At 42.0% G+C, this 19430-nt stretch overlaps 1 protein-coding gene across 1 annotated transcript; it reads right to left on the bottom strand.

Annotated features, from left to right (window-relative positions):
- Positions 1 to 1389: 1389 nt before the first annotated feature.
- On the bottom strand, positions 1390 to 18195 carry LOC128691576 (uncharacterized). Its single transcript, XM_070088305.1, has 4 exons — positions 18013 to 18195; positions 15955 to 16031; positions 11547 to 11668; positions 1390 to 1533 (listed from the first exon to the last, which is right to left on the bottom strand). The coding sequence occupies exons 2-4, from the start codon at positions 16010 to 16012 to the stop codon at positions 1414 to 1416; spliced, it is 300 nt and encodes a 99-aa protein (XP_069944406.1). The 5' UTR covers positions 16013 to 16031; positions 18013 to 18195; the 3' UTR covers positions 1390 to 1413.
- Positions 18196 to 19430: the final 1235 nt, after the last annotated feature.

The raw sequence follows: 19430 nt of genomic DNA, 5'->3' as shown, positions 1-19430 counted from the left end.
TAGGATGCCTGAGGTCTCTGACATGACAGAAAAGTGTAGGAAAGGCTTAACACTTTTAAAGTCTGTCAAAACAAGAGCGGCCAATTTCTCCAAAGTACTGGAGAGAATAATAAGGCGGAACAGGAAATGGAGTAGACTCCAGAAGCATCAGTAGCAGGCGGAGAGGCACTAACTAGATTAATACGATGGGTATTAGTTTGGCGAAAAGTAAGTTTGAATCTAAGGAACGGAAGATGTTGTTAAGATATGAGAGACTAGAAATATACGGAAGATTTCACAGGAGTAGAGAATTTGGGAGAGAAGAAAGCCCGTTTAGCATGTGTGAAGACAGAGTTTAAAAAATATAAAGGGTAGCCAAGCAAGAAAAAGAATTGCGAAGGTGGAAGCTTTCGAGTCAATAAACTGATGCAGAGGGCACGGAGAAAGAGAGAAATAAGAATACTTTTTTGACAGAGAAACCATGGTAAGGAAAAATGTGAATGTACATGCTACTGTGTAATGGTTTGCGATAAACGGAAAAAGAGAAGCCTGTCACCGAGCGATGGTCATGTACATCCAGGAAAAGAAGCAAAGAGTTAGATTCTCATTTAGCTTTGAGCTTGATGGAAGGAGCAATGTTATTAAAAATGAACATAGAAAAGACCAAGGTGATGAGAATAACACAGTCTAGTCAATAAAAGATTGGATATAAGAATGGAAAGAGGAGAAATGGAATAAACGAATGAATTTAGAAATTTAGGAGTTGTTGTTTCGATAGATGGGTCTAGAAAGACAAAGTGAATCGTAGAATAGACGAAGGGAAGAAGGTAACACTTGCGCAAATTTCTGGCAGTCTTGTTATCTGCTCTGCGGTTTTATGTTTGGTTAAGTTGGAACTGATACGTGTTAATGCAGCTATGGAAAGAAAAGTTTATCGTTACCAATCGTAAAATTCAGAGGACTGAGAAGGATATGGGCATTTAGAGAGGATCGGGCAGAATAGAATGACTAGGGGATGTATAAATCTGGGAAGGAAGAATGAGTATAAGGTGTTCAACGATGGGTTGGAAGAAGGGGGGTCAAGGAAATTTTGAATGAAAGGGGGATGAGCGTCCATTAGGCTTGTGTGAGCACATTAGAAGGAATGGAGGCAATTTTTTCGGGAGAGGGGAGGGGGAGAGGGGCTTGACGTACAGTTGGAGTGCGAACAAGGTAACATTTATTAACGGATTCAGGGTAACCAGTTACGCAGACTTGAGTACTGTTCGTTGGAAGTACAGTGCCTGTACTCTTGTAATGTCTGCTCACTTTTAGCAAGACAGCTCTTGAATGATGATGAATGTGATTCCTTTATTGTATCACTACTTTGGTGGGAGATGGCCAGCGTGTTAACAAAATCTCAGATCACTATGTCTCAATATAATGAAGTTCAACTCACTTCTCAGTGTCCACAGAGATGTAACCGGTGAACTCGTTGATATCGAACTTAAAGAGCTCCTTCTTGTCTTGAGGAAGCTTGAAGAAGCCTGTTGCTGCCTCATACAACTCCTTCTGCTGCTCAAATGATAGGAAGAAAAATAATTAAGCAAAAATAATGAGTTGTGAAACAACCCTCATGGAGACAGAAGCCAAGTGATAAAAGACTGTATATTTCGATTTCTGCTCAGTCGAAGTAAGAATATGAAAACAAAGGAGCACTATGTTTAGAGGCCCGTACTTCCCCTCAACACACATGTAACCTGTAGATTTGCTCACTATAAAACCCCACTTTTCTGTTTCCTGTACTACTGCAGGTCTCAGACGCTGAAGAAAATATGCAGTCATTGTTTTTACACAGTGTTTCTGCCTCCATGATTTTCACGAAAAGTAAACAAATGTTTACTACTCTTTCTTTCAGAATTTAATAGCATCTTTGTGAGGGAAAAGTTCGTTAGATAATTAGCGGACGCATAAATGCATGGTCAGGCATCGTTAGCTCTCCACCCCCATTCCTGTTACAAAAAACGCGATATCTGTTAAGCATAGACATCTCCAGTGAATACTAGAAAGGTCTGCCCATCTAGCATTCAGCTTGTTACTGGGTTTTTGTAACAAGTAGTTAGTATCCTGGTCCAATTATCCGTTAAAGTTTATCATAAGTTTAATAGCGATTTAGAATTGCAACTAGAAGTTTACTAATCGAATTAATATTAAGATATGTTTATTAACAAAATTAAAGTTGTCTAGGTGGACAAGTAAATACTTTATATAATATAGGATATAAGTTCCTACACTTCTCTCGCATTGCAAAAGTTATACTGTATAATAATGCTGGAGGCACATTTTATCTCTGTATGGCTCTTAAGTACCGTCTGGTACATTGTCAGCAATTATAAACATAATACTAATATATACATACAAGTGAATGTGTATGTGTGTATGTGCTTCAAATAGTCTGCTATGTCTCAAGACTCGACTCGACTTAACCAGTGACTGACTACACGTCTTCAGATAATCTATCTTCCTTGTGGAGAAATTTTCTCCAGGAGGGGGGTATCAGCCCTCTTCAGCCCCTTTCATCCCCTTTCAGCCCTGAGGGGCCCAGCCCTCTCAGAAGGGGCAAGCATCTTGTTTACTGCTACAGCAAGTAATTGATCCCAGATGCAGTACCAGTATGCGACGTGTGGTCAAGCGACCGCTGCTCCGTGCAAGACTCCAGTGTTGCAAAGTGTATTTTAATAAAAGACAGTCCATCTCTTACCTTAGCAGGACAATTAAGGAAAATCCTGCTCCCACTTTATTACCATGGTAAAGATAGTGTACATTGTTGTCTATGCTTAAAACAGCAAGAGTCAAGCATTCTGCTTTGCTTTATAGTGGAATTTTAGCAAGGAAGCAAAAAGTACTAGGTCAGCTTTTCCTTTATGTGCTATGGGTAGTGACGGTGTAGGACGCTGTGACGTCTTCAGATTACTTTTGACTCTGCTGAGAGTCACAATGACGCCAGGATAGCCAACAAAGAACACTGATCCGTGCGTTAGTGTGAACAAAGTATCTCATAAAACACAGTAAACACTTAAGAGAAGTGTGATCATCTTCTTAAGTGATAAGATTGTGAAGAATAGACAAATTTTGTGGAACATAGTGTACCAGTGTGCATATACCTAGACTATGGAAGACGTGGACATCCAAGGACACTTCAGCTTCTATCAAGTCACCGATGCCTGTCGAAGATGTGAAGAACACCATAGCTCACGCTACAAGAGCAAGGTAGGTTACGAATTTCTTGTAGTACGGGGGACTGCGCAGTTCTGTTATTAACCGATAGTCGGCAGTGAGGTGCGGACTTTTGAGTCCACACAAGTAAGTTTGTCAGCAATCATTGAATGAAATATGCTGACATAACACCCCCTAGGGGTAATTTATTGTTTACATAATATGATCTATTACAGCCCGTTGAGAGATGATCATGACAACAATTCAAGACCTCGTCTGCAGGGGCGGCTGTGTAGACGATTTGCTGTCTTTTATCAGCTAAGTATTCCCTATATTTAAAATTATAAACTTAGCTGGTAACCCATTTCTCAACATTCCTGGCCAACCTGGTGATCAGAACAGCTTGCTTGAACAGTATGGCGACCCTTTGCCAACAGCAATAAAGTCACAAGCAGCAGCAACATGGAGTCAGGAACAAAGAGACAAAATAACGACCTTAACTGGAAACCTTCTACAGATCCTCCACAAAAGGCATAAAACTCCCTTAATACTGAATCTAAGTTCAGCATACCCAAATCCCCGACTACGACAATGAGCAGATACCAGAACAAATCAGGTAGGAAGCTACAGCTCAGGACCTGGGTGTCAGTACAACACACAACCTCAGTAAAACGTCGAAAATCACTAGGTCTAGGCTATGCTCAGTAAACAGAGTCACATAGAGTTGCGAGAAGTATGTTTTGGTTCACCACGGAAAACATACTCTACCAAAACAGTCTAAACAACGAACATTACCAGAGACAAGAGAGGGAAGTGTTGGTCAGACCAGCAACAGCAGAGAAAGAGGGAAAGGCAAGGCGGCTCCTCACTCGGGTGCGATCATGCAACTGCTCACGTGACTCGCCTGTGGACTGCTCCTGTCCAGCTACTCCAGAGAAGCCAATAGGGCAGTGGTTCCCAAACTTTTTCAGCTTGTTACCCAATTTAACATGCCACATAAAGCATGTTACCCCTTTCACAAAATGTTGTTATTATTGATATATATGGCTAAACATGATATACAGCCTCGCATACTCTGCTAATCCTAGCAAAACTATTGTAAGAACCACACATACATTATATATAAAATTAATAATAGCTACAAATTCACAGTAACAGTGGGTAAATACTAACTATATACTGCACAGGCAGTACACATACATACAGCTTATGTCTACTCGGCTGATGCTCACAGATAAACTGACAGTGTGAATTAGAGGCAGCCTCAGGAAAGTGACGCGTACTGGAATCGATCTACTGAGTGACTTTTGTCTGAAGCATACTTGTCAAAATACCTTTGGGTTTCCACACACTTATATATATTTCTTCTTTTCTAATACTGTATATTAGTTTTTGATGTTTATTGTTATTTGGTTTAACTTTATTACTTACTTATAATAGGTTTACTTTACAACTTTATATACTAAGACAAAGTTAACAATAATCCTCATACCGTACCGCATTGGATTTTCAGAATTCATAACAATTACCCCCCAAAAATGGTTAAATTACCCCCAGGGGGTAATTTACCCCCAGTTTGGGAACCACTGCAATAGGGAAACAAGCGAGGCGATAGGTCTTAAAGGTAGCTTGTCATCTGCGGGCAGCTACTCAACACTATCACTGAGCACAGAAAGTGTAAATGTTACATCCTACCTAACAATATAGCTAAACTCCACCCGGTGGGAGTTAACAAGGAACCTTAGCCAGTTTTAAACCACTTGACTTCTGTTCCTACTAAATCTGTAGGTATGGGTTTCCACTCCTGTTTCTTGTTGTATTCTAGGTGTCGGACCGGACTTAGGTTGATTAATGTAATTCTTCTTAGTACTCTCTCTTTCTTTTAAAGGCCTTCTAGTGCCCCGTGGCCTGGTGGCAAAAACTCTCGCTTCACACGGTGAGGGTCCGGGTTCGATTCCTGGCGAAGGGGTGGAAACATCGGACGTGTTTCCTTACAGCGGTTGTTTATGTTCGCCCATCATTATAATGGGTACCTGGGTGTTAGTCTGCAACATTCATCACCCATGCTTCACACCCATATAAGAGCGTTGGTAAAACTATACTCTCATACATTCCCCTCTTTGCCTCCAAGGACAAAGTTCTTTGTCTCCACAGACTCCTAAGTGCACCACTCACCCTTTTCCCCTCATCAATTCTATGATTCACCTCATCTTTCATAGACCCATCCGCTGACACGTCCACTCCCAAATATCTGAATACATTCACCTCCTCCATACTCTCTCCCTCCAATCTGATATCCAATCTTTCATCACCTAATCTTTTTGTTATCCTCATAACCTTACTCTTTCCTGTATTCACTTTAAATTTTCTTCTTTTGCACTCCCTACCAAATTCATCCACCAATCTCTGCAACTTCTCTTCAGAATCTCCCAAGAGCACAGTGTCATCAGCAAAGAGCAACTGTGACAACTCCCACTTTGTGTTAGATTCTTTATCTTTTAACTCCACACCTTTTGCCAAGACCCTCGTATTCACTTCTCTTACAACCCCATCTATAAATATATTAAACAACCACGGTGACATCACACATCCTTGTCTAAGGCCTACTTTTACTGGGAAATAATCTCCCTCTTTCCTACATACTCTAACTTGAGCCTCACTATCTTCGTAAAAACTCTTCACTGCTTTCAGTAACCTACCTCCTATACCATACACCTGCAACATCTGCCACATTGCCCCCCTATCCACCCTGTCATATGCCTTTTCCAAATTCATAAATGCCACAAAACCTCTTTAGCCTTATCTAAATACTGTTCACCTATATGTTTCACTGTAAACACTTGGTCTACACACCCCCTACCTTTCCTAAAGCCTCCTTGTTCATCTGCTATCCTATTCTCCGTCTTACTCTTAATTCTTTCAATAATAACTCTACCATACACTTTACCAGGTATACTCAACAGACTTATCCCCCTATAATTTTTGCACTCTCTTTTGTCCCCTTTGCCTTTATACAAAGGAACTATGCATGCTCTCTGCCAATCCCTAGGTACCTTACCCTCTTCCATACATTTATTAAATAATTGCACCAACCACTCCAAAACTATATCCCCACCTGCTTTTAACATTTCTATCTTTATCCCATCAATCCCAGCTGCCTTACCCCCTTTCATTCTACCCACTGCCTCACGAACTTCCCCCACACTCACAACTGGCTCTTCCTCACTCCTACAAGATGTTATTCCTCCTTGCCCTATACACGAAATCACAGCTTCCCTATCTTCATCAACATTTAACAATTCCTCAAAATATTCCCTCCATCTTCCCAATACCTCTAACTCTCCATTTAATAACTCTCCTCTCCTATTTTTAACTGACAAATCCATTTGTTCTCTAGGCTTCCTTAACTTGTTAATCTCACTCCAAAAATTTTTCTTATTTTCAACAAAATTTGTTGATAACATCTCCCCCACTCTCTCATTTGCTCTCTTTTTACATTGTTTCACCAATCTCTTAACCTCTCTTTTTTCTCCATATACTCTTCCCTCCTTGCATCACTTCTACTTTGTAAAAACTTCTCATATGCTAACTTTTTCTCCCTTACTACTCTCTTTACATCATCATTCCACCAATCGCTCCTCTTCCCTCCCGCACCCACTTTCCTGTAACCACAAACTTCTGCTGAACACTCTAACACTACATTTTTAAACCTACCCCATACCTCTTCGACCCCATTGCCTATGCTCTCATTAGCCCATCTATCCTCCAATAGCTGTTTATATCTTACCCTAACTGCCTCCTCTTTTAGTTTATAAACCTTCACCTCTCTCTTCCCTGATGCTTCTATTCTCCTTGTATCCCATCTACCTTTTACTCTCAGTGTAGCTACAACTAGAAAGTGATCTGATATATCTGTGGCCCCTCTATAAACATGTACATCCTGAAGTCTACTCAACAGTCTTTTATCTACCAATACATAATCCAACAAACTACTGTCATTTCGCCCTACATCATATCTTGTATACTTATTTATCCTCTTTTTCTTAAAATATGTATTACCTATAACCAAACCCCTTTCTATACAAAGTTCAATCAAAGGGCTCCCATTATCATTTACACCTGGCACCCCAAACTTACTTACCACACCCTCTCTAAAAGTTTCTCCTACTTTAGCATTCAGGTCCCCCACCACAATTACTCTCTCACTTGCTTCAAAGGTTCGTATACATTCACTTAACATCTCCCAAAATCTCTCTCTCTCCTCTACATTCCTCTCTTCTCCAGGTGCATACACGCCTATTATGACCCACTTTTCACATCCACTCTTTACTTTAATCCGCATAATCCTTGAATTTACACATTAATATTCTCTTTTCTCCTTCCATAACTGATCCTTCAACGTTATTGCTACCCCTTCCTTAGCTCAAACTCTCTCAGATACTCCAGATTTAATCCCATTTATTTCCCCCCACCGAAACTCCCCTACCCTCTTCAGCTTTGTTTCGCTTAGGGCCAGGACATCCAACTTCTTTTCATTCATAACATCAGCAATCATCTGTTTCTTGTCATCCATACTCAGCATGGATTCACAAGAGGTCGGTCTTGTCTAACTAATTTATTAACTTTCTTCAGTAAAGCTTTTGAGGCTGTTGACCACAATAAAGAATTTGATATTATTTACTTAGATTTTAGTAAGGCTTTTGATAGAGTTCCGCACCATAGACTGTTAAAGAAAGTGGCAGCTCATGGCATTGGGGGAAAAGTGCTCTCGTGGATCGAGTCATGGCTCACTGACAGGAAGCAGAGAGTGTCCATAAATGGGGTTAAATCCGAGTGGGGATCTGTAACAAGTGGCGTTCCACAGGGATCAGTCTTGGGCCCGTTGTTGTTTATAATATATATCAATGATCTTGATGAGGGAATTACTAGTGATATGAGCAAATTCGCCGATGACACAAAGATAGGTAGGATAATTGATTCAAACGTAGATGTTATGGAACTTCAGGAGGATTTAAACAAACTCTATTCTTGGTCAGAAAAGTGGCAGATGCAGTTCAATGTAGATAAATGCAAGGTTCTGAAGCTTGGGAGTGCCCATAACCCTAGTACTTATAAGTTAAATGATGTAGAACTTAGCCATACAGATTGCGAAAAGGACTTGGGGGTTATGGTGAGCAGCAACCTTAAACCAAGACAGCAATGCCTAAGCGTACGTAATAAGGCAAATAGATTACTGGGATTTATATCAAGAAGTGTAAGCAACAGAAGTCCAGAGGTCATACTGCAGCTTTATACATCATTAGTAAGGCCTCACCTAGATTATGCAGCTCAGTTCTGGTCTCCGTATTACAAAATGGACATAAATTCGTTAGAAAACATTCAGCGTAGGATGACTAAATTAATACATAGCATTAGAAATCTTCCTTATGAAGAAAGATTGAAGACTCTTAAGTTACATTCACTTGTTAGACGAAGAATGAGGGGAGACCTGATCGAAGTGTATAAGTGGAAGATAGGTATTAATAAAGGGGATATTAATAAGGTCTTGAGGATGTCTCTCCAAGAGAGAACCCGCAGTAATGGATTTAAATTAGATAAGTTTAGATTTAGAAAGGACATAGGAAAGTATTGGTTTGGAAATAGGGTAGTTGATGAGTGGAACAGTCTACCTAGTTGGGTTATTGAGGCTGGGACTTTGGGTAGTTTCAAATCTAGGTTGGATAAGTACATGAGTGGGAGGGGTTGGATTTGAGTGGGACTTTCACATCAGAGCTTATTTCTTGGGTGGCATTGAAAATTGGGTTGGGCAAATGTTTTGTTAGTGGGATGAATTGTAAAGGACCTGCCTAGTATGGGCCAGCAGGCCTCCTGCAGTGTTCCTCCTTTCTTATGTTCTTATGTTCTTAAATACCCTATGAGGGTCTGAAAGGGCGGCTATACCTTCAGTTTCCTAGTTCTACATGAATTCATGTATAATAACACTGTCACATGTGAAATATTGAAATCCCAGTACGACTCTGTGTTTAGTGAACCACTAATCGGTCTGAGGATCGACGACCCAAATGATTTCTTCATGAATGAGCCTCAAATCTCCATAAATGTATGCCAGATTTCCGACATTACCCTAACTCCGATAGATTTCGAAAAAGCCATTGACAACATGCCTATGCACTCAGCCCCGGGCCCAGACTCGTGGAACTCTGTTTTCATTAAGAACTGCAAGAAACCCCTCTCGCGTGCCCTAAGTACACTATGGAGGAGGAGCTTGGACATGGGTGAAATTCCACAGTCACTTAAAACAACGGATATAGCCCCACTCCATAAAGGTGGCAGCAAAGCATTAGCTAAGAACTATAGACCAATAGCTCTGACATCCCACATCATAAAAATCTTTGAAAGAGTGCTAAGAAGCAGGATTGCAAATCACCTGGATTCCCAAAATCTGCACAATCCAGGGCAACATGGGTTCAGGGCAGGTCGCTCCTGCCTCTCACAACTACTGGATCACTATGACATGACACAAAGAGTAGTGGTCAACAGAGTTAAATCGGAGGCTGCCATAGTGAAGAGCTCTGTTCCACAAGGCACAGTACTCGCCCCCATCTTATTCCTTATCCTCATATCAGACATAAACAGAGATATACACCACAGCACCGTATCATCCTTTGCGGATGATACTAGGATCTGCATGAGGCTGTCATCTGCTGAGGACGCGGTTAACCTCCAAGAAGATATAAACAAAGTTTTCCAGTGGGCAACGGTAAACAATATGATGTTCAATGAGGACAAATTCCAACTACTCCGTTATGGAAAACTGGAGGAGATAATAACTAGAACAGAGTATACTACTGACTCCGGCCATACAATAGAGCGGAAAAATAATGTAAGGGACCTGGGAGTAGTAATGTCTGAGGATCTCACTTTCAAGGATCACAACAGTGCCACGATCGCACGTGCAAAGAAAATGATAGGATGGATAATGAGAACTTTCAAAACGAGAGATGCCAAGCCCATGATGATCCTTTTCAAATCACTTGTTCTCTCTAGGCTGGAATACTGCTGTACATTAACATCTCCATACAAAGCAGGTGAAATCGCAGATCTAGAGAGTGTACAGAGATCCTTTACTGCACGTATAAGTTCTGTCAAGCACCTTAACTACTGGGAACGCTTGGAAGCACTTGACTTGTACTCGTTGGAACGCAGGAGGGAGAGATATATCATAATCTACACTTGGAAAATCTTGGAAGGAATGGTCCCAAATCTGCACACAGAAATCACTCCCTACGAAAGTAAAAGACTGGGCAGGCGATGCAAAATGCCGCCAATAAAAAGTAGGGGCGCCATTGGTACACTAAGAGAAAACACCATAAGTGTCCGGGGCCCAAAACTGTTCAACAGCCTCCCATCAAGCATTAGGGGAATTGCCAATAAACCCCTGGCTGCCTTCAAGAGAGAGCTGGACAGATACCTAAAGTCGGTGCCGGATCAGCCGGGCTGTGGCTCGTACGTCGGACTGCGTGCGGCCAGCAGTAACAGCCTAGTTGATCAGGCCCTGATCCATCGGGAGGCCTGGTCGTGGACCGGGCCGCGGGGGCGTTGATCCCCGGAATAACCTCCAGGTACGAGGGTGGTTGTCTACAAAGCGATTTGTGTCATGTGCATGTGCCTGTTTGCTATGTGAGTGTGGATGACTGTCATGGGAGTATTGTTGATTTTCATGTGAGTGTTGTTGATCTGTGCAAGTCAGTGACTCTCGTGAGTATGGTTGAATTTTGTGAATGTGACTGACAAGCATGTGCGTGTGTTTGACTGTCACGTGTACTCACCTAGTTGAGGTTGCAGGGGTCGAGTCCAAGCTCCTGGCCCCACGTGTGTGTGTGTGTGTGTGTGTGTGTGTGTGTGTATGTGTGTGTGTGTGTGTGTGAGTGAGTGATATTCAAGCAAGTGTGGTTCACTGTGTGTCATGTTGTCGTGGCTGGAGATAACTGAAATCAATAAAAATGAATCATGTAATAAAAAATGTTAATTTGTAGGAATAAGTAATAAATACGCCACAATTAAATTCGTAAGTGTAAAGAATGGCTGGTTAAATATGATTATAGGTATAAATGGGATACTAAAAATAATAGGAAGAACGAAATATCACCGTACAATAATTATATTCCAAGATCACATTACACTGTGCAAGATATGTTCTCTCTTCCTCCAAAAATAAAAATCTTCTCCTTCACTGATATTACATAGTTATCATGGCCTTACACTTCTATTAGGCCTTTCAGACTTAGCACAACAAAGTATCATAGCACAACATTAGATCACAGTTATAAATTCTAACGAAAATTCTAAATCTGCTAAAAATAAATAAATACCTGATCTTCGGGAACACCGTGATTAGTAAGGTAAGCGCAGCCAATATCAGTAAAGGCTTCATACAGCTGCCGTGCCACCCTTTGCCACTCCTCCTGACTGGTCTCCGTGTTCCACCCAAGACCTGGTAGTAAGAAATTATCAATAAAGAATAAAAAGGCACAATACACAAAAAACCTGCACATAAGAGAAACTTATGACGACGTCATAACGTATTTTTCTATCTGCAGTGTGTGGGTTATTTGTGTATTTATCAGTAAGTTGCTATAGAAAACATCACTTCTAACTGTTCTTTATGATTACACCCCAAACCAAGCACCAATTAGCTGCTGTAGTAACAGGCAACGCCATCGTTTACCACTTTTGGGTGCTCTCCAAATTCCACCCTAGACCTAACAGTGAAGACCCCTCCTTGTTTGGCCCAGATCACCTTCCCTCCCACGAGGGTCCCTCACCTTAGGTCAAGGTCTCCTTCTTGGCCCATGTCACTTACCAGGTCTAGGTACACTTACCTGACCTTAGTCATCTTTTCTCATGTATATCTGACAAGGTTGAACGTATATTATAAATATACGTTCGTTCACTTGACTGTACAGAACTCTGTATGAGTAACCTATGAGGGAAAAAATAAACAGTAAGGAAATACAAACAGAAAAACGACAAAAGGAGTAGAGCAAAAGAGGGAAGTGAGCAAGAGAATTACTTTAATTCGAAGTGACAGTAACAGGTCTGAAGGACGACGCTGAATGAGCAATGGAAAGTAAAGCAAAATAATCTCTGAAAGGAAATTAGTGAAAGGTTTAATGAGGAGTGTGGGGAACAAAGGAACTGGAAAAGGGTGACTGAGGAAGAAATAAGGATGTTGAGAAAGTAACTCGAGGAAAGGAGAGAGAGGGCAAGGTTGAGAAATTGTAAGTAGTAGGTTCGCCGGTGTTATCCGAGCCCGGGTTCTTTCCAGATGGTGACCCGGCGAGTTCGGAAGGATACAGGAAGGTGAGAGTAAATCTAAACAACATTTGTAAATTTGTTCACGGAAAAGCAGACGGCAAAAGCGATAACGAAAACTAAATGAAAGTGGTAGAGCACATAATATACACCTCATCTTCACTAACAATGATGATCTGATACGAAATGTTACCATATCAAAAACAATATGCTCAGATCACAACATAATTGAGGTTCAGTCATGTATGCGCGGAGCCCCAGACCGACATAATGAGATTAGTCACGAGGGAGCATTCACCAAATTCAACTTCAACAACAAAAACATAAAGTGGGACCAAGTAAACCAAGTCCTAACCGATATAAGCTGGGAAGATATACTAAGCAACACAGACCCCAACTTATGCCTAGAACAGATTAACTCGGTGGCACTCGATGTATGCACAAGGCTTATTCCTCTAAGAAAAAGGAGGAGTAGATGTAAAATAGAAAGGGACAGGCGCTCCCTTTACAGGCGACGGAAAAGAATAACAGAGCGGCTAAAAGAGGTCAATATATCTGAAATGCGTAGGGAGACACTGGTCAGAGAAATAGCAAGCATCGAACTTAAGCTAAAGGAATCTTATAGGAGTCAGGAATCGCAGGAAGAACTAAAAGCCATAAATGAAATCGAAAGAAACCCAAAGTATTTCTTCTATGCCAAATCAAAGTCGAGAACAACGTCCAGTATTGGGCCCCTACTTAAACAAGATGGGTCCTACACAGATGACAGCAAGGAAATGAGTGAGCTACTCAAGTCCCAATATGACTCAGTTTTTAGCAAGCCGCTAACCAGACTGAGAGTCGAAGATCAAAATGAATTTTTTATGAGAGAGCCACAGAATTTGGTTAACACAAGCCTATCTGATGTTATCCTGACGCCAAATGACTTCGAACAGGCGATAAATGACATGCCCATGCACTCTGCCCCAGGGCCAGACTCATGGAACTCCGTGTTCATCAAGAACTGCAAGAAGCCCCTATCACGAGCTTTTACCATCCTATGGAGAGGGAGCATGGACACGGGGGTCGTCCCACAGTTACTAAAAACAACAGACATAGCCCCACTCCACAAAGGGGGCAGTAAAGCAACAGCAAAGAACTACAGACCGATAGCACTAACATCCCATATCATAAAAATCTTTGAAAGGGTCCTAAGAAGCAAGATCACCACCCATCTAGAAACCCATCAATTACACAACCCAGGGCAACATGGGTTTAGAACAGGTCGCTCCTGTCTGTCTCAACTATTGGATCACTACGACAAGGTCCTAGATGCACTAGAAGACAAAAAGAATGCAGATGTAATATATACAGACTTTGCAAAAGCCTTCGACAAGTGTGACCATGGCGTAATAGCGCACAAAATGCGTGCTAAAGGAATAACAGGAAAAGTCGGTCGATGGATCTATAATTTCCTCACTAACAGAACACAGAGAGTAGTAGTCAACAGAGTAAAGTCCGAGGCAGCTACGGTGAAAAGCTCTGTTCCACAAGGCACAGTACTCGCTCCCATCTTGTTCCTCATCCTCATATCTGACATAGACAAGGATGTCAGCCACAGCACCGTGTCTTCCTTTGCAGATGACACCCGAATCTGCATGACAGTGTCTTCCATTGCAGACACTGCAAGGCTCCAGGCGGACATCAACCAAATCTTTCAGTGGGCTGCAGAAAACAATATGAAGTTCAACGATGAGAAATTTCAATTACTCAGATATGGTAAACACGAGGAAATTAAATCTTCATCAGAGTACAAAACAAATTCTGGCCACAAAATAGAGCGAAACACCAACGTCAAAGACCTGGGAGTGATCATGTCGGAGGATCTCACCTTCAAGGACCATAACATTGTATCAATCGCATCTGCTAGAAAAATGACAGGATGGATAATGAGAACCTTCAAAACTAGGGATGCCAAGCCCATGATGACACTCTTCAGGTCACTTGTTCTATCTAGGCTGGAATATTGCTGCACACTAACAGCACCTTTCAAGGCAGGTGAAATTGCTGACCTAGAAAATGTACAGAGAACCTTCACGGCGCGCATAACGGAGATAAAACACCTCAATTACTGGGAGCGCTTGAGGTTCCTGAACCTGTATTCCCTGGAACGCAGGCGGGAGAGATACATGATTATATACACCTGGAAAATCCTAGAGGGACTAGTACCGAACTTGCACACGAAAATCACTCACTACGAAAGCAAAAGACTTGGCAGACGATGCAACATCCCCCCAATGAAAAGCAGGGGTGTCACTAGCACGTTAAGAGACCATACAATAAGTGTCAGGGGCCCGAGACTGTTCAACTGCCTCCCAGCATACATAAGGGGGATTACCAACAGACCCCTGGCAGTCTTCAAGCTGGCACTGGACAAGCACCTAAAGTCGGTTCCTGACCAGCCGGGCTGTGGCTCGTACGTTGGTTTGCGTGCAGCCAGCAGTAACAGCCTGGTTGATCAGGCTCTGATCCACCAGGAGGCCTGGTCACAGACCGGGCCGCGGGGGATTTGGAAAATTTGGGAAGGTGAAAGAAGACGGACAATAGAGTTAAGATGGGGAAGGGTAGGAGGGGGGCAGAGATGCAAACCACACACAAGAAGGACTTCGACGGTGAGTATAGTATAGCGTTTATCACCAGAAGAACATATCTACCAAACAGTTTATAAAGCGAATGGGATAACCGCAACCTAAGCTTATTTTTCAGAAGCTCAGCAACGTGTTATTCATGACTCTGAATCTGATATATCTCATTCACATCACAGAATATGATACAGCACCATCATGGAACTCATACATGATCAAACATATCAAGATAACAGAGAAGGATCAATAGTGAACCAAGACTAAGGAGAATGAACTATGAAGAGAAAATTAAAATAATAAATCTGATGATAGAGAATAGATGGAACAGGGAAATGATATTTATAATGAACAAAATACTAAAAGGACATGGAAGGATGGAATGGGATAATAACAGGAGCATAAATGGGAATTTCGGTTACAAATAAGCCCCCAGATATGTCAAAAAAATCTCTAAAATCTTGGAACGATTTAAAATTGCATAACCTGGACTAATTAATGGTGGAGGTAAACACCTGGCATAATTTTAAAAATAGGTATAATCAGGGCCATGAATCCAAGCGTGGCCAAATCTTGACACGGTCAATAGAGGTAGAGTCAAGAGCTGTAAGCAGGTAAATACACAGACAGACGCAAAAAAAAATTCTAGAGTTACACATTAAAATCCAGCAGCCTGGAGGAAAATTTAGTATTACTGCATAATGGAATCGGTAAACCAAAGGAAAATCAGAATCACAGACTCTAATATGCAACATGAACGTGTTAAGTCATTTACAATAGTACATATTTGTAAATGAAGCCACAAAATTTCTTATGTGAGCACAGGTACAAAACACAAACTTACCCAGCTGCCCCAACTCCACCACAGGGATCTTATTAGACAGAGACGTGTCCGGTGCCATCTTTCAGTCGTTTACTCTCCTGCAAGAGAAACAAAATGAAGTAAATATGGCTTGAGGGTAACTGGATCAACGCTACAAATTCCTTCATGTTGAGGTTGGCTCTAGAACACACACACACATATTATTCTTCCTTGTACTGATACTTACAGAGACCATATTATCCTGTTTGAGAAAAACTGAGTGTTAATGTGTCGTTTGTGGTCAGTTTAGCAGCATCAGAATTCATTTTCTTCAATACTTAGTTGAAGTGTGTCTGCTCTCTCAGTGAATATTTTATAATGAAGATTCACGAAAAATATCTGCTCTCTATAGAGAAACTAAACAACCGCAAAACAAGAGAACAACATAAGACAGAGAAAAAATCAACCTAGAAGAGAGACAGGAAAACAAATAATCCTTATTGATTTGTTGATATGCTAATGAGGAATGTTAATGACGACCACTTAACTTTTGACCAGTGTTTGAGAGTGACTACTTGACCAGTGTTTTGAGAGTGACTACTTGACCAGTGTCTTGAGAGTGACTACTTGACCAGTGTCTTGAGAGTGACTACTTGACCAGTGTTACGGTTCGAATCTTAATCTTTAGCCAGGTTAGTGCGCTCCGTAACAATACACTTCATAGAATAAGAAGATACTTCCAAACTTAGAAATACAAGGCACAAATAATAGTTACTCAGTCTTTTCTTAGTCTCAATTTATTTGAAAGCTTAAATACTTTTTAGATATTCACAAATATCTATTAAATATCACTTTGTCAGAAACTTTCAATCACACAAGAAAACTTCTTAATGATCAGAAGAATATTACTGCTTCCTCACTAGTGACATTACTTGTACGTAAGTACATACATTGGGAAATAACACTTTCACTGAGTAACTCCCTGGCATAAGGAATATATCACAAAGTTCTAAGCTTGACACTGGTAGTCACATCGTAAACTGAAGGTAACAATGTATAACTGTCCGCAGACTTCACTTCAGAATAAACCTCAAGCTGGTTCAGGAGTTTCTATAACACAATTCTCTATCCAAGTGAGAATAAGGTGGAGTACCGTAAGGGTAGCTCAGTCAATGCACACTGAGTCGGCAGAGAGAGTGAACTGAATTAACACAGTTAATCCCTAACTGACATCAACTCGTCAAAGGGGAGAGGGAATAGTAGTCTAAACTACCCTCCAAGGACATACCTTGTTTCAACTCTTACCCAGCTGTTACCTACCTACCCAGCACATTACTCAAAATACATAAATATATATATACATTCGCTGCCTGACCACGGTAGAGTGCGGTTGTGCTCTGCACCCCTCTGCTGTTTGTAGGCGAGCTCCCTTGTCAGTTACCTGGCTGCAGTGGTGTGAAGTGGTGCTGTCACGTCTCTGCTAACAACTTAGGTGCACTGTGCTTGTCAAGATGTCGGTTAGTCTGAGACGCCGGATAAATACTGTAGGCACTGAGCTACTTAAAGGAACGATAACGCCTAGCTCTGCGCAAGTCTTATTGCCAAAGATCATCCGGGAGACATATGGCATACAAGATAGTGACTTGTATGGTGTAGCATTAAACGGAGGCCAAAGAATTTTCGTCAAACTGTTATCAGCTACGGTTTATGAATCATTAGTCACCAGATTTCAGGACGTAAGTCTTAGCGTCACACCAGCTGTCAGCGTAAGATTGATAGATGTTTCACGGCATTATACGTGGATCAAGTTACGCAACGTTCCCTTTGAGGCGGACGAACCGGATATAAGGAAAGTTTTTGAGACGTATGGGACGGTGCATTATGCTCAACATGGTACGTGGGCGGCAGGTGCCTATGCTGGTTTTCCAGAGGGTTCTTTTAGCCTCAAAATGACTTTGAGGCACCCAATACCGTCCTATGTGTATATACAAGATTTCAGGACGCAGGTAATGGTAATGTACCCAGGACAACGGCGTACATGCCGCCTATGTGGTGAGTATGATCACATAGCAGCGACCTGTGACAAGCGAAGACGTGTGCCTGGACCTCTGGTGGACGTCGCAGCCCCTGCTTCAAAGGTGGCAGGTGAGAAACAAACATCGGATGGAGGGCGTGGTGTTTTGTGGAGCGAGATAGTGGATCGGGCACACTGGACTGGCGGTGAGTTGGAGTCCCTCCCCCAGTTGCCTGATCAGGTATCGTCTCCTGTGGATAAGGAGGAGCAGCAATTACAGGAGAAGGTTCTTGAGATTGAGGAGGAATTGGAGGAGGTGTTGAAGACTTTGTCACTGCCAGAGAGGGACGTTACATCTGAGCGTGGTGTAATCGGAGAGTCGTCACTTCCAGAAAGTCGGAGACATGATAATTTGGGACGTGATGGTGGTTTGGAGTCGTCCGTTGAGTCATTAAACCATTCTCAGGTGGAGGTGGAGGTTCATCGAGAGGCAACATCTGACCAAGACATGTGTAACATGACTGTCACGAGAAAGAGGGCTGCTGCATCAGATTCTGATGACGTCCTTACGCTTGCACAAAGGCCTGGGAAACAGACTGAGGTGAAGTGTGAAGGTAGTGGTGTAGGTGGTGGTAGCCATGATAGGAGACACCGGAAGAAAGGGGGAGGGAAAGAGAGCACTCTGAAGGTGTCAAACTTAAATTCAAGCACTGGAGTTGTAAAGAGTGATGAGAGGAAGCAGGGGTGGAAACTTTAATAGGCCTTAGGTGTATGTCTGTAAATGTTAATGGGTTATGTAGAGGTATGAAGAGAGATTGGTTTCGTAATTTCCTGAATAAATCTAGAGTGGATGTTGTGTTCCTGCAGGAGCACAATTTTAAAGAGGGTAGGGTGTTGGAGGTGGCAGGATTTCCAGTAGTTACCCTGCCATCTCCCCGTCTAAAAGGTGGTGTGGGAATTTTAATAAGGGAGACGAGCTCGTTTGTTTTGCAGAGAAGCGAGGGAGGAGGGGGAGGGAGGGTGTTGCGTGTGGATGGGTGGTGGATGGGTAAGCGTGTGTCTTTTGTGAGTGTGTATGCGCCGGCAGAAAATAACATAAAGGTAAAGAATGATTTTGTGTGTGAGGATCTTGTGTTTTTCTTAAGTGCACTGCCAGAGGTGGCGATAGTTGGTGGGGACTGGAATAGTGTAATCAGGGTGGCTGATGTGGACCCAAGAGGGGCTGGATATATGTCTGTGGCTCTTAGGGATTTATTAAGGGATGTTAGGTTACGTGATGCCTTTGGGGGGGCGGTGTGGGAGACTGAATATACGTTTGTTAGGAGTGGATATGCTGCGAGACTAGATAGAGTGTACCTTTCTCAGGGAGTGGATGTGAAATCTTTCAGTACTGTTGAGGCTACAATGTCAGATCATAGGGCAGTGGTGGTGGAGGTTGGGTGGGGGACGCTCGCGGACATATATAGAAGTTATTGGAAATTAAATATAAGTGTGTTAGGTGATG

Source organism: Cherax quadricarinatus, chromosome 2, assembly GCF_038502225.1.
Source record: "Cherax quadricarinatus isolate ZL_2023a chromosome 2, ASM3850222v1, whole genome shotgun sequence".
Classification (NCBI taxonomy): Eukaryota; Metazoa; Arthropoda; class Malacostraca; order Decapoda; family Parastacidae; genus Cherax; species Cherax quadricarinatus.
Note: the sequence above shows the minus strand (reverse complement) of the source record. Positions and strands in the feature narration are given on the sequence as shown.